The sequence below is a fragment of the Boleophthalmus pectinirostris genome, unplaced genomic scaffold (assembly GCF_026225935.1).
Source record: "Boleophthalmus pectinirostris isolate CB_2022bp ecotype Guang Dong unplaced genomic scaffold, ASM2622593v1 HiC_scaffold_9, whole genome shotgun sequence".
Lineage (NCBI taxonomy): Eukaryota > Metazoa > Chordata > Actinopteri > Gobiiformes > Gobiidae > Boleophthalmus > Boleophthalmus pectinirostris.
In genome coordinates this window covers 17,113,924-17,129,777 of record NW_026571541.1, presented here as the reverse complement: position 1 = coordinate 17,129,777, position 15,854 = coordinate 17,113,924, and the positions used below count along the sequence as shown (strand labels likewise).

Below are 15,854 nucleotides of genomic sequence, written 5' to 3'. Positions count from 1 at the left end.
GTCACAAATGTTATGTCCAAGATTCACTGATTAACAATCTGTGACTTCATTACTGTATAGGAAATTTCAGGAGAGCCAGGACTCCATGTCATCAAGGTTGGAGGAGGCAGAACATAAGGTCCAGTCCCTGCAGACAGGTAACGCCCTCTCCTTTCAATTTAACTGTTGTTCACAAAAGACATTACATTGAATCAACTGTTATTTTGACTTTTTATGGTGGTGTTTATTTTTTCCTCTACAGCACTTGAAACAACTCAGGCCGAACTCTTTGATTTGAAGACAAAGTATGATGAGGAATCCACTGCAAAGTATGTATTTCACCATACTGCATGGTGCTTAAGAAGGGCCCTCTTTTCCTAACTACTAGTCTTTCATAATACATAGTCATGACCAAACCCCAGCACAGTAAAAACACGGGCCTAAAAGCACTCACTACTCAATAGAGAAACAGGGAGGTTAAGCGGCGTAAATGAATCCAGGGCTCTGTGATTACAATGCCTAATAAATCCCTTAAAGGTTATTCTTTTAAGATTGTTCTTTTAAGAAAATCAGACCTGCACACTGGTAAAGCATGAAAAATCAGGACAAATCCATTCATCCATTTACTTCCACTTTAGCTGGTACATGGTTGCTCTGACTAGGTAAAAGTGGATCTATATTTGTCCTTTCTCCCTTTTTTTTTTAAACCAGATAAATGGCAAATATAATTGCACATTTACTTGGTTAAAGCAACTCTGATTCTGTAAAAACATATGAATGAATTAGTTATTCAGATAATATGTATACTCGTATTTATAAATTATATAGTTTGGATCCTTAAGGGCACTTTGAAAGTGCAGCTGTGTCAACTTGGCTTTTAAGGTTTTCTCTCTCCTGTTTACCATGCCCCAAACTCACTGTGTCTCCATTAACAGAGTTGTTAAATTGATTGGCTGTTAAAAACAGATCGATCTTTCTTCTCTTCCCACTTTTTCCCTTTTCTTGCTTCCCAGTCACACGAAGCTTCTTTTCTCCTGTGGTGTGTTAGTGAGCATTTAAGTAAAGGCCGCAGGAAGACATTGCATGCAGTGTAATTGCATCAATCAAAGGGTTTGATACACTGATGCTTGTACTTTTCTTAAGTCTTTACTCTTGAATCCTCCTTTTCTCCATCTTTGCTTCTTTCTTTAAAATCAGAACACGACAAGTTGTCCGGTTGCTTACGGAAGCTAATAAACACATGCCTTCCCATTCCCCACACACGCTCCTACACACATTCAAATACACACGCGCTCACTCACTCATAAGCCTCAGGCAGTCAGGGTCCTTGACTATGTGGCGTGCTGTGATCTGAAATTTTAATGCAACGCTTTAAAGCACACACAAACCCTCTCTAACCCTGCACCCTCCCAGTCCTTGGAGTCCTTCCCCCGTTTACTGCTTGGCTGAGCAAATCGCCTGTGTTTGGCTGAACACAACTTTTAACCCTTTGAGAGTATACATTTTGGTGCAGCAAAACACAAATGGTATAGCTATAATAACACTTATTTACACCAACATAAGAATACACTAGTATCTACACAATTAGTTTAAACTTCCCACTGAGGAGGACATTGCGTGACAAATCCCCCTTCCTCTGACTGCATTTGAGTAATCTGCCTTTTAAAGCGCACACACTCTCGTGGACAGACTGCCTAAGAATTTGGTTGCAGCTCCTCTGCTCTGAAGCTGTAAGCTGCATCAGGCGAGGGGTGTGCAGATGTAGTGTAGCCCCCTCCCTGTGTTCGCACTGTGAGGGTCTGGCTGGCCGCATTTTACCCGTTTAGTCCCTGTTAAAGATTAATGATCTATTGATCCCCGCCCCCACAGGATGCTACGTGTGTGCAAGCCTCACCCGTGTTTATGCACCGGCGGGTTTGTGTGTAGGCTCTTGATACCACTTTTGGGGAAAGCATTTAATTGCTGATAATTAGGCTGCAGTCAATAGGTCTTTTTTCCTGTGTCCATCTGAGGCGCACAGACAAAATGGCTCACACAGATGCACTCACACAGCTAGCTTCTTTTTAAGCCTCCTTGAAATCCCCAAGGTAACACGCTGTGAAAACGCAATGTGGAGAGAGCCAAGAAAGAAAAGGAATGGAGTGATGAAAGCTAGAGGGCAAAAAGCAAGTCAGGGGCTGCAGGCTACAGTGAGGAAGAGGGGATAACAGTGTGATAGAGGAGGGAAATGAAAATCTAAATCAGGGGAATATCCTGCTGGCGAGGAGGACAGAGGCTGAGGAGTGGAGAGAGGGAGGTGGACGGAAGAGGGATAAAAAGACCCAAAGTGTAGGGCAGAGGGAAGGGAAGGGTCGAGGGGGAAAGGACAGCGAGTGAGTGAGCAAAGAGAGGGGAGATAAGAGATGAAAAGGCCTGTCTGAGATGGAGCAAGTACAGTAGGGGCTTAGAGGCTCTGGGCTCCTTTCAGAACTCCTCTGATGTCACTGGGTGCACCCACTGGCTTTCATGCTACAAAAGAGTGTAAGTGACTCCAAGTATGTGTTTGAGCGCGATTTGAAGATTGTGGTGTGTGGGTATGTGCTATTCGGTATTACTTATTATACACAACTACATTAAACAACTAATATTTTAATTAATATATACAAAAATATACAATATATTAATAAGTAATATATTGTATACAGTGCCATTACTATAGTATAACTGAAAGTTATTAACTTATCACTTTTTTAAAACATTGCCTGTTTAGAAAACACCAACAAAATGTGCTTCTCTAAATTGTTTGGCCTTCAGTTTTATTCTTCAAAAACATTAGATTTGTAGTAGCTTTTATATGCAGTTATTACCTTTGTATTAATTATCTCTTAATATTTGTATTGGTTAGATACCAACATGTATAGGGATTGTCGAAAATCCCTTTCCTGTGATCTGCTTTGGCCTACAGCCTCTAGCTCTGCCTTTATAATTCCCAAATACAACCAAATCCAAAGGTTATTTAAGACTTTGTGCATCTGTACTTTGATTAAATGATCACATTTGGAGCAGCAGCAGAGGGGAATTTGGGTTGCATTACTACCCATAAACACTCTCCATTACAAGCTTTTCTGGCTTGTTGGCTCTCTGACCTTGCGTTTGTGTGTACGAGAGCTGGGCACAACACGGGTCCTGGGCACTATAGCTTAAGACAGGATAAAAGCTTGTGAGGTAGTGAACTATTATGTTGCTTAAATGCATACTAGATCCTTTTAACTGTTAGGCAAAGAATAAAAGCACATAGTGAAAAGCTCCCACCCACATCAGATTCTTTTTGCTGCATTGCCCGTGGCACAATGTTGACCTAATATCAACTGTGTCTGTTTTGTTAAACACATTCAAATCAGTTGTACTCAAGCCTATGGGACATAACACTGTTTCTCCTACTGTGACACACAAATACAAAAGCAGCATGGGTTATTGGGTTCACCATCAAAGGGCTGAAGTGAAATAAAACGTCTTAATGGAAGAAGCAGTGCACATATGTTTTTGCACTTGTGCACTCAGTATACCGCACTGATCTTGTAAATAATGCTCTAAATAAAGTACATGATGCATGTAACTCACACACATAAATTTTTTTTTATCAGTGGCATTTGTTCAGCCTTAATTTCCATTAAAAACAAATGTGTCAAATAAATTCTGCATTTTTTTTTTCCCTCCTTTCAATTTTTTTATGGGATGTATTTTTGCTCTATGACCTCCAGCAAGTGAGAGGTGAACCACGGCCTCCATCCAGACCATTAGTCAGACACAATCGCACAGCTTCATAGCAGATTAGTCGGCTGTATTAGGACTTAGAGCTCTATTAATGTAATCCCTCTGTTTTAGTGTGCCCTGGGTTTAGGGGCTTACATGGTGCATGTCCACACACACACATACACACGCAAAGGAGCACACATTTAAATACAGTTCATGCACATATACAAGCTGTTTGGGTTATAGAGTTCACAATCTTTACATTTATGCATTTTTACTGAAATAATGTTATCTATTTGCAGGGCTGATGAAATTGAAATGGTGATGACAGACCTTGAAAGAGCAAATCAGGTAACTTTTAATATTTAAATTTGTTTAGTCTTGCCTAATCCATAGGTCTTTTTGAAAGTCCCGATGGAAAATGTTAAAACTAAAAATTTTAAGCCTGGCCTTACAGGAGTAAGAGTGACTGCTTATCTCACACCCCTGAAACTCATTGTTTGAAAACTGTGTGCTCTCTGCCCCTGTGTTGTAAATATTCTTGTGGTATCTGTTAATGTCATTGTTGTTAACTTTCATTAATAGCCCAAGAGGATGATTTGCAGCTAAAGGGGTAGCATAGGCATGTAATGTTAATATTAGCCTAAAGGTTGCAGCTCAAACCGAACCACACACACATACACACACACACACACTGTTCACACTGATTTGAGGTTTACAGAGGATGACAACATGGCCTCTAGCTTACTCCCAGACTTTTTGTACACTTTAATAAGGAGAAAATGGAAAACAGGATTTATTTTCCTGTGAGTAACAGTACTGCTCACACCCTGTCAATAACAACTCACAGTATGGTAGCAATTAGAAACACAGTGGAATCAGCTCCCTGTAACTTCTAATGATGGCAACTTGGCACTGCTGTCTGTTGTCTAGTGGTTTGGGCCTATTTTATGTGTCGTGGGTAACTGCTATGTCTCCAGAAATATTTCAAATAAACAAAAATAACGATTGTTGATTTTTGCTTTGACATGTTTCAACATAGAAATGAACATACAAAGATAGTATAATGTGAGGAGGTGGGTGTCCATTTAGTATTTTCATTTTGTCTTTTCAGCGGGCCGAAGCAGCTCAGAGAGAGGCGGAGTCACTCAGAGAGCAGATGTCCTTGAGTAACCAATCTCAGCCTCTCAAAAGCCCAGCCAAGGCCGATACTGACATGGTAACATATCCTACTGATTTACTACTATGTAGCCACACTGGATTTGATAAGACAACTTTAAGTGTGTTCTTTAAATGTGTCTTGTAATCAGAATGATTCATTTTTATATGTTGATCCCCCAGTCACTAAGCAAAAAATGGGCCTAGAATTCAATTGGTGCTGTCATGATGTTTTAATTTATTGTGTTACACAAAAGTTATGAGGAATTTGTACATGAAATACAGTATTTATTCATGGTTTTCAGCTAGGGCTGAGCAATTCATTTAATTAATTTGATTAACCTGTGTTTTTAATGATCAAGATTTTTTTTTAAATCCTGACTTTTATACTTGCAAAGCAGGGTTATTGTGCAATTAAACAATTGGCATTGTAAAAAAAATCTCATTCTAATATAAAGTTAAAATTACATTACATATCTATACTATTGTAATTTCTTAAATAATTGGATATGGTAAGAATGGAAATTTAAAGAGCTTCCCCATTTGAGAGACTCTGACTTAGATTAAAATTGATTTAAAATTGATTTAAATAAAATTAAAAAAAAATCCTTATTTTTTTGGCCGTAGTTTCAACTTCTTATTTATTACCGACATTGTTAGGACTTTTAAACATTCAAAAGATACAGTATTACATTTTCATTCTTAATTGTTATCATAAAGATCTAAATTTTTCACCATTCTGAAACCCAGGGATAGAATATTTTAGCAAATAATATAACAGTTTGAAAAAATAATTCTCTGTAATAGATTGCCATATTTGGATTCTATTGACTATTGATTTGTTTTTGCTTTCATTTAGGAGCAAACAACTGAGGTAGCACCACACTCAAATCTGGAAGCAGAGCTCAGGGCCAAAGAGAGGGAGACTGCCCAGTTGGTGGAGGACGTTCAGAGACTGCAGGCCAGCCTGACCAAACTCAGAGAGACCACTGGCTCCCAGATCACTGAGCTCGAGCAGCAGCTCAGCAGCAAGACTGCCGTTCTGAAGGTACCACCACAGAATGTATATATTTTTAAAGAGACACAGAGAGAGAGACACAGAGAGAGAGACACAGAGAGAGAGAGACACAGAGAGAGAGAGAGACAGACACAGAGAGAGAGACACAGAGAGAGAGAGAGAGAGAGACACAGAGAGAGAGACACAGAGAGAGAGAGAGAGAGACACAGAGAGAGAGAGAGAGAGAGACACAGAGAGAGAGAGAGAGAGACACAGAGAGAGAGAGAGAGAGAGACAGAGAGAGAGAGAGAGAGAGAGACAGAGAGAGACAGAGAGAGACAGAGAAACAGACAGAGAGACAGACAGACAGGTTGATTGATGACAATATGAATAATATATATCATAATATATATATCATATACAATACAATACAATATAAAGTAGTTTTCCTCACTGACAACAATTAGACAACATGTATGTTTTCTTGTTTCTAGGAATTGGAGGAGAAGCTACAGAACCAAGCTGATTATGAGGAGGTGAAGAAGGAGTTGAGGTGAGCTCATTGCAGTCCTATAGTATTATACAGATACTTGCTCTTTTTAGGTAAATTCTGTGCATCTGCAATTTAATCTTGAGTTCCAATTTCTGCTCATAGTATCCTCAAGTCTATGGAATTTGGCACTTCAGACTCTGCCCAGGTAATCATCAACAACAACAACAAAACTTACACTCTTTAGTATAAGTTATGCTTCACACAAATTATTGCGCCCATAGGACTCCTCCAAACCACTAGAAGTGCTGCTATTAGAAAGAAACCGTAGTCTTCAATCAGAGAGTGCTGCTCTGCGCATCGCCAACACCGAACTCAGTGGTAAGTTTCCTTTTAGCATCAAGTTTCCTTTTAGCACCCTTTTCACTTAAGAAAAAATGTATATCTTACAGACACATAGCCACAGCCTGTGTTCACACTGCATGCATGTTATGATATGCACATTTTCCTCTGAGAATATTTGATGTATTGAACTGTGATTATGAAATCAGAAAGAAATACTTTTATTGTGACAAAATATGGTAGAAAATTGTGTTTTTATATCCAATAACAATAATGAAAGGGTAGATGGAAAAAGGGCAATATTATATGCCCCTACATGAGAACTTCTACCCCCTGTAACACTGTGTTTGAAATGTCATGGCTTTGGGCTTGAATAGTTGAATAGCTTTGAATTGATTAACATTCACCATAAGAAAAGCCTACTGTCTTATTTCATCATGTCAAAGCTCAAGTGGATGAAACACTTTTTTTTTTTTTTGCCTACCAGTGCCTGTTGTTTTTACTACTTTTTAATACCTGTAATTAAGTTGTACTACTTTGAAAAAAGGGGAAATGAGAAGTGTTTTTCATTTTTGTGTTTAGCTTTTTCTTTATTTAAAAAGACTGAAGTAGGTACATCTGCAATAAACTGATGATCCAAGAAGACTCTGAGTCTTTCGGGATATGTGGACTTCTCCTTTGGATCCATATACCTATGTGAAGGAAACCAACTAATTTACCTAATTGCACTGTGTCAGTTGTTTTCTTTGCCCTTTGTTTCCTTCCAGGCTGTGGCTTACAAGAAAGGTTAAAATCACAAATGCATGGGCGCTTTGTCTGGGGGGGGTTGGCAAAAAAGGAATATCAGATGACTTGATTAAGATAACTTTTTTTACATTTGTATTTTTTTTTCTCGCACTCTTTTTGGAATCCCTTTTTTGTTGACTCCCCCATAATGCATGGTGTGTTTGACCTTTCCTGTAGGGTCAGCTGGGGGCAAAGGGACAGAAGAGCCTTCGCCAAAGGAGGAGAACATGTCTGGCGTCCCATCTTCGTCCCCTCCTCCCCCTCTTTCTCTCCCCTCTTCTTCGCTCCCCCTGTCTCGCACTCATACGGACACCCTCAACACTGCCACCTCCACCAGCAGCGAATCGCACGCTTTCACTCCCACGGGCATTGGACAGGACTTCTACTCTCCTGTGTTCCCTCTGGTGGGTGGTAAGATGGCTTTGAACTCCCTTATCCAACGGCAACTGCTCCAGACCTTCTACTCCAAAGCTTTGCAGGAGTCATCTGGAATCCCAAGTGGGGCACTCCTGTTCACCCCCTTCACTCCAGCTCTCAGCTCTATCCCAACCTCTACTCCAGGCTCTGCGGCCATCCCTCTAGCCGCCAGCAGCCCCCAGCCTCCGCCTGCCAGCCCAGACATGGCTCCTGTCAATGGGAGCAGCACAGCTGGCAGCGCCCCCTCTCCGTCTCCAAGCCACTCAGACGCCACCAGCGGAAGTGTTCTGGATGGGGAAGACATGGACACGGCTGAAATCGCCCGACAGGTGAAAGAGCAGCTGATCAAGCACAACATTGGCCAGCGTGTGTTTGGCCACTATGTGCTAGGACTGTCCCAGGGCTCAGTCAGTGAGATATTGGCCAGACCAAAGCCGTGGAATAAACTAACCATCCGGGGAAAGGAGCCCTTCCACAAGATGAGGCAGTTCCTCGCTGATGAGCAGAACATCCTTGCACTGCGCAGCATCCAGGGACGACAAAGGGGTGAGTGCATGTCTCCAGTGTATGTGTGCGATTGTGTATGGTGTGTGTGTGTCTTCTTGTGTGAATGTAAAACTCTGCACTGAGCCATTGATTAGCGTGTCAATATAGACTAGCTTTTTATTTTTCTTTTCTCTTTCCTAACTCCCTTCCTGTGCCACACCTGTGTGTTTTGAGTGAGTTCCTAGTCACACACAGATCCCAAGAGCCTTTCCAAGCTATGGTGGTCAATACAGAAACCTTTCACACATCAATAGTATTGACTGTTGGAAACTAGGAGGAAGGCAGGGGTACTGTTAACTACGGGGAGATTCGATTAGCCCTGGCCTGCTTTTGTTAACACATCAAGACATTTCTGATTGAAGGTGTTCTCAAAAGTACAAAAACAACAGCATCACAGATTCAATAATATAACTAGTATTGTTGAAAGTATAGTAGGTAAATGCTTTGTATGTAATGCCTGCATTTATTTCAGGCCTCTGAATCTAGATTTATTCTAGATTATTTTTCTGACTGAGAATACAGTCTGTAAAGAAATCCTTTTGTTGCACTCTTGTGTGCATTGGATGAAGGAAGCTACACTGTTGAAAAAGTGTATTTGAAAACCAGTATAGGAAATCAAATAGATGAGTTGATAGAGGAAGCACACATCTGGTGTAACATAGTGTGTGATATATTGTTTTTAACAGAGGGCTCAGGCCAGCCCCAGCTTAGCCGAGTGTTTCAGGATGTTCCGAAGCGGAGAACCCTTTCTGATACAGCTTCACACGCAGGTCTGTCCCCTTCACACAGAGATTGTAGCACGTTTTGTCTGTGTGGCATGTTTGTGTTGAGGTAAACCTATTCTATGCTGTGTGTGCGATCGGGCTTGTGTGAGAGTTTTTTGGGTTTTGTCGTGGCAAGCTTAAAAATATTCCTATGTCTTAAGAGGTCACAGCATGTGTACTGATTTTACTGTTTCTTTACTGCTCTGAGGGGAGTGTTTATTGTAATGTTGTAGCTTATCTGCATGTGTGAGCTGCTGGGACACATGATGATATCCCCTCCAGTGTAGATGCCTTGAAACTCGGCAGTGGGAATGTAGTTATTGTGCTGTGATATAGTGTGATAAAATTGTGTAATTTTTTACTTGCTCTGACATTTATCTATTTGTTTTTAAATCTGAGTGAATAATTAATTTCCTCTCTATTTGGCTTTGCTTCTGTCCAGGTAACATTACAGCTCGTGTACGTACACCAGAAGCAGGTTCAGATGAGGCGATCAAGTCCATTCTGGAGCAGGCCAAAAGAGAGCTGCAGGTGCAGAAAGCTGGTGAGTTGCTACTTTTATCTCCAGAGCCCAAGGTGAGGCATTGTTGCTATATGTATTTTTTTTTTCTTATTCTGGCTCCTCCTGTCTTCAGCAGACATGTCCCACACTCAAACCTCATATACTGGACTCAAAGGAGGCGGAGGAGGCAGTGGCTCAGATGAGGCTATCCGCTCCATCCTCGAACAGGCCCGGAGAGAAATGGAGGCCCAGCAAGCAGCTCTAGAACCCATTCTCAAAGCATCGTCTTCCTCATCCTCTGCTCTGTCTCAGAGGGACCTCTTGAGTTCTCCACTCACTGCCCCCCTCCCGCCTTACAACCCCCTTGCACTTTCTCTCAAGAAGCCTTCCAATTCCATTCTGTCTTCTCCTTCATCCCCATCACCGGTTCTGGACTTCAGCTCCAGTGGAAAGAGAGAGGGAAGGCCTTCTTCAGGAGTTGACATGTCTGCTGATGGAGCGCTCAGGCTGGGACGTGATGGTACAGTCCGTTCTGGAAGTGCTGGAGGAGTGGGTTACTGGAGAGAGCAGTGGTGGAGTAACATGCACACAGAGCCTCGTAAGACAACATCTGGCCAGACAGGGGAAGAGAACCACAACCAGGAGGACTCCAAAGAGGTGAGGTGTCTGCACTCTAATGTGAAGGCATAATGTCATTTGGCTATTTACTTTAGATGTGTTCAGTGTCTGCATATCTGTTCTTCCATATTTACTCTGCTGAAGTTGTGTATATTTAACTATGGGTTTTGTTTCTTAGGGAATACTTGGCGATAGTCTGTCTCGACACAAACCCTGGAACAAGTTGAACCAGAGAAGCAGGGAGCCATACCTTCGCATGCAACCATGGCTCAATGGAGACCAAGGGCAAAATGCACACATCCAGCAAGCTTCAAATCAAGGTATACAATAATGCATACAGCAATGACAAAAGACAAACGATTTAGAATTAAAGGAAATAGATCCTAATTCAAGCTGATGGCTGGTTGTTTCTGTCCCCCTGTCACTCACCCCACATACCCTCTGTGCAGCCAGCACCCACCCCACACACCAATGCTCTCTCTTCCCACCATCCCCCCATCCCCAGTGCCATGGCAGTGTCAGCCAGCAAGCTGCTGGTTTGTCATGTCATAGACAAGTTAGTGTTGCAGCGCCAGATGGCAGCTCGGTGTGTGTGTACGTGCCTCTCTTTCTCTCTGGGGGTGTAAACAGCAGCTAATGTACACTGACAGCTCCTCATGACTGCTCTCTTCCAGCCTGCTGAGCCGCACAGCAGTACTACACAGACACAGACAGCAAGATGAAGGAGTAGGGCAAGAAAGCCAAAAAAGCTTCAAACCACAAACTTAAGCACCTTTGCTGTTTAACAGGAATTAAATTTGCTAATATAGTGTGACTTAAGTTCCTCCTCAGCTCAGCAGGATTGGAGAAGAACCTTAGTGTTGGTATAACATGTTTTTGAACCTTGACTGCTTTTTTTTAAACAGAGGGTACTCCCAAAACATCAGCCAGCTGCAGTCCTGCTCCGGAGTCGCCCTTGAGCTCAGCAGAAGAGTCCGTCAATGGATTGACCGGGGATCCACTCACCTCACAGTCATCCAGTGGTAAAGCTCCCTCCGAAGAACCATCTGGAGGGGAGTCTCAGCCTGGCACTCCTTTGCCCATACCTGGCCACTCTGGTCTAAGCATCCAGGAAATGGTCGCCATGTCCCCTGAGCTTGATACCTATGCCATCACAAAGAAGGTCAAAGAGGTGCTTACAGATAACAACCTTGGTAAGTCTCACTTTCTATTTTCAATTTTAAATGTGGTTTCATTTTATCTGTCTCTTGTTGTAGTATTTAGTGTCAGTTGTTAATATTTACATTCCTCTCTGTATCCAGGCCAGCGCCTGTTTGGGGAGACTATTTTGGGCCTGACTCAGGGTTCAGTCTCAGACCTGCTGGCCAGGCCCAAACCATGGCACAAACTCAGTCTGAAGGGCAGGGAGCCCTTTGTTCGCATGCAGCTCTGGCTCCAAGATCCTCATAGTGTTGAGAAACTTATGGACATGAAACGCCTGGAGAAAAAAGGTATGTAGTAACTGATAAAATACAGTTTCCAAAATTTGGGGCAAAGCTAAAATTATGGGTTCATAATTGATACTTTGGATTTTAAATTCACTGCACATGCACGTACACCCTTCTTAGTGCATGACAACACAGCATGTTGTGCAGATCACAGTCTTCTTGGTGTGATGTCAGTACCAATCAGGGCTGCAGACATCACATACAGTATTAGATGTGACAGCAAGGGGACTGCCAGGGGGCTGCTTACTCAGTCATCAGCACTCTTCTTCATCAGCATCATCGTAATTATCTGTGTCTATAATGTTAGTGTTAATGTTTGTTAGCCCTACACCAGTTTATCACTCTTTATTTGCAATTGTCTCAATCACCCAGGTCAAACATTAAGCTTTTTTGTTTTGCTTATTTATTCACTCCCAATTTTGAATGTAGATGTAATGTTTGAGTTATTCAAAATGTGTCAGAATCATTCTGGCATTTTTAATATATTTATATATATTTTATATCACTGATTGCATGTGATAGACATTTATGATATTTTACGGCACACAAAAGAGCATTATTGTATCAAACCAAAACAAAACCATTACAGTTCTAGTGGATATAAGCCCTTGTTTGAAAAAAAAAAATTGCCCAGAGGAATGCATGAACCTAGTCCGGACTAACCATACTTGACCTTTCACCCTTTTGGTTGAAGCCTACAAGGCAGTGCACTACTTTCAGACTGATCTAACCTTGCTCCAAGTGCTTGTACTCTGAAACACATCTAGCACCATATATTGGGGTTAAAAATGTCAACCTTGTGTGAGGCAGCCATGAACTGCTCTTTTTAAGCCTCAGATGCCGGCAGTTACTACTGTGCAGTTACCACTGTACAGTTACCACTGTGCAGTTACCAATGTGCAGTTACCAATGTGCGCTGCATTTATGCCTCATGTCTGGTGTGGCGATCCCATTGTTTAGGTTAATCTGAAGAACACTAGCACCACCTAGTGGTTGTTTGAGATGTTGACATGGTGTTTTCACTGGCCTGTACTTGAACAATGACATTGTTATCCATCTTTCGTGCAGCTTACATGAAGAGGAGGCTGAGTTCTTTGAGTGATGGGCATTCAGTGGATGGAAATATCATTGGGCAAGACTACATTCAGGGCTCCCAGAGTCCAGGACAGCAGCAGCTGAAAAAGCCAAGAGTAGTGTTGGGCCCGGAGGAAAAAGAGGCGCTGAAAAAAGCCTACCAGCAGAAACCCTATCCTTCACCCAAAACCATTGAGGAACTGGCATCACAGCTCAACTTGAAAACCAGTACAGTCATCAACTGGTTTCATAATTACAGGTCAGTTTTAAAACTGAGTAAAAATAAATAAATGATACATGTTACAAATTGTGGATTGATTATTGTTTATGCTTAGGTCACGTATTCGACGAGAACTCTTCATAGAAGAGATCCAGGCAGCTGGAGGTGTAGGGCCAGGCAGTGATAGGGGCTCTCCCTCGCTCCGAGGATCCAAATCAGGAGAGGGGGACAGCTGTGATGGGACCGAGTCGGAGGGCACAGGCCTTGGGCTAGAGGATAACAGAGGAGTGTAAAGATCAGGACATGGAGGATTCTGAAGCAGGGGCCTCCAATAACTCCCCTGCCCAGACAGACTGCAGCACCCCCGGGCCCGGCTCCAGCTGTGGACAGGGTGGGCTGGGGCTCTTCAGCCTCTCAGAGGCTCCCAGTAGCTCTGCTCCCAGTACAAATATCCCAGCCTCTGGCCCAGCCAGAAACCCCAGGGACAACAATCTGCGGAAGAAGAAAGCAGCCAATCTCAATAATATTATCCACAGACTGGAGAAGGCTGCTAGTAAAGAGGATCCTTCGGAGTGGGAGTTCTAGCTCCCTCCTCACCCCTTTCGTCTCATAACCTCACAACCTCCTGCTCTGTTCCATTTGGAGAGTGGACACAGCCAAAGTCAAGCTCAGCAGCCATTTTATTACATTAAGCTTTCCTCAAAAAGGAAAGAAACAAAGAGTGGTTGGCAAAACCTTAAAAAGAAGATTTACTGAATAACTAGAAGAACAAAATATGAGAACTTGTCTCTCCTTTTTTTAAACTGAATTTTGTTTTTGTATTCAGAAAAGCACTTAGCCGTCCTGCTGGCCTTTGGCCCTGCTGTACCTCCCCTATCACCAGCCACTGGTGCACCAGACTGGTTGGGCCTATGCTCGGGTGTAACCCGCAGCTGGGCTGCTAACCTGGACTCAGTAAAACAGGCAAGGCCTGACACAGCAGCTGTCACAGTGATAGACACTGATAGATGATAGATAGAGACAGGAACTCTCTTACAAGAACACTTACTTTCTTAAAGGAGATTTATCCGCTCTTCTCACCTCCCAAGTGTCCACAGACCTCCCCTCACTCAGTGAGATGCCTCATTTTCACACTGTAGAGTGACTGTTACAAACCCTTTGCCTTTTTCACTCACTGCGTGTGTGTGTCTGTATGTTAGGGTTACGTCAGTGTGCACCTGTGTGTTCATGCACCCAAACTGTTGGGTGTGGTCTTTCTCAAAGGCAGCATGTTATACACTCTTAGAGGGTGGCGAATAGACCGCCAGCTGAGCTGCCATGGTTACTGATTTTTTTAAAGGAACTTTAACCTGTTTTGACCCTTATCCTATTCTCCTGACAGCCATGTAATGGCCCAAAGGATATTCATGTCCTCACAAACACATGCACTCATCTGAAGAGGAAGGCTGGAACACTTTTTGCCTCTTTAAGCCTTTTCTCAAGGACGAAGGATGATCTCTTTTTTTAATTATTGCAATTTGGTTGCCAATAAGAGATTGCACAGTCTGTTGACTCTAAAGAGTACAAAATAGGGAATTTTAGAAAGCATTTTAATTAGTACAAAACGAACAGAAAATGCTAAAAGAACACATTATTGTTAAGAAAAACGTAATTAGAGTACAATAATATTTCATTCTTACACAATACTATACTTCACATAGTACTTTAGCTGTACAACATGGTGATACCACACCTGTCACGCACAGTACTGGTCATCTGAGTGTGTGCTCAAAGTTACTGTTCACAGTACACGTTATAGGCCAAATCAGGAAGAGTGTGTGTGTGTGTTTGTGTCTGTGTTTGTTTTTAATGCCTGCATGTACAATAGGGTTGGGTTAAATTCACTTTAATGTTAAAAAGAAAAATACAATGACTGAAAAAATGGTTTAGCCAACAAGCTAGAATCAACAGAAATGATTATTTTGTGTTAAGAAGTGGATTAACCCCCACCCATTGTGAGCAGTAACCACTCTCCTCCAGTCTATCCTGTATCCAGGGATTTGAATCTTTTAGCATTGAATTCTACTGTATACACTACAAATCAAAGGCATATCACCTCCTCCCTGTCCCACACAAGCCCTCAGTGCCTGTCAGCCCACTGCCTCCCCTGTGTGTGTGTGTGTGTGTGTGTGTGTGTGTGTGTGTGTGTGTGTGTGCGTGTGTGTGTGTGTGTGTGTGTGTGTATGTATGTGTGTGCGCACATGCGTTAAGACGCATGTTTGCAAAGCATGTGTGATTGAAGAGTGTTTTTTATGTGTGGGGTCATACTTCGTATCTACTTGCACACACTACTAGTGCACAACTGACACCCTTCTTTAAGCTGTTTGATGCGTTACCATTACATTAATCTTCTCACAAAGTAGTGTAATACTATGATTTACTGTAGTTTGGTTTTTATTGCTTTTTTGCATTTATAGTTTGGTTTTTATTCTGCTTATTTATAGGTGCTGTATTTTTTCATGTAATGTCTTATCATTTGAGTTGTCTATTATTAAGGGATTATACTGTTCAGAGGGCAAGTAACATTTTTATTAGACTTATAGACTGCCGGCAGTATTGGTTAATATTTACAAAGATGTACTAGTTCTCATTTGTTTTGTATATTCAAGAGTCCTAAAGTTTAGTGTCATTTCAATTGCTTATAATGTTGTGTTTGCTACATGCTCCCATTAGCATTAAGCTAACAAGACAGTTGTGCTCTTA

The 15,854-nt window shown here is 42.0% G+C and overlaps 1 protein-coding gene across 1 annotated transcript in view; it reads left to right on the top strand.

The window, feature by feature from the left end:
• The window catches only part of cux1b (cut-like homeobox 1b), a 46,929-nt gene that overhangs the window by 26,417 nt on the left and 4,658 nt on the right, over positions 1-15,854 (top strand). The window contains exons 7-14 of the mRNA XM_055166921.1: positions 61-137; positions 242-308; positions 4,014-4,062; positions 4,826-4,930; positions 5,729-5,917; positions 6,361-6,419; positions 6,522-6,564; positions 6,641-6,737. Coding sequence (XP_055022896.1) covers positions 61-137; positions 242-308; positions 4,014-4,062; positions 4,826-4,930; positions 5,729-5,917; positions 6,361-6,419; positions 6,522-6,564; positions 6,641-6,737 — 686 coding nt within the window. The remainder of the gene's footprint in view (positions 1-60; positions 138-241; positions 309-4,013; positions 4,063-4,825; positions 4,931-5,728; positions 5,918-6,360; positions 6,420-6,521; positions 6,565-6,640; positions 6,738-15,854) is intronic.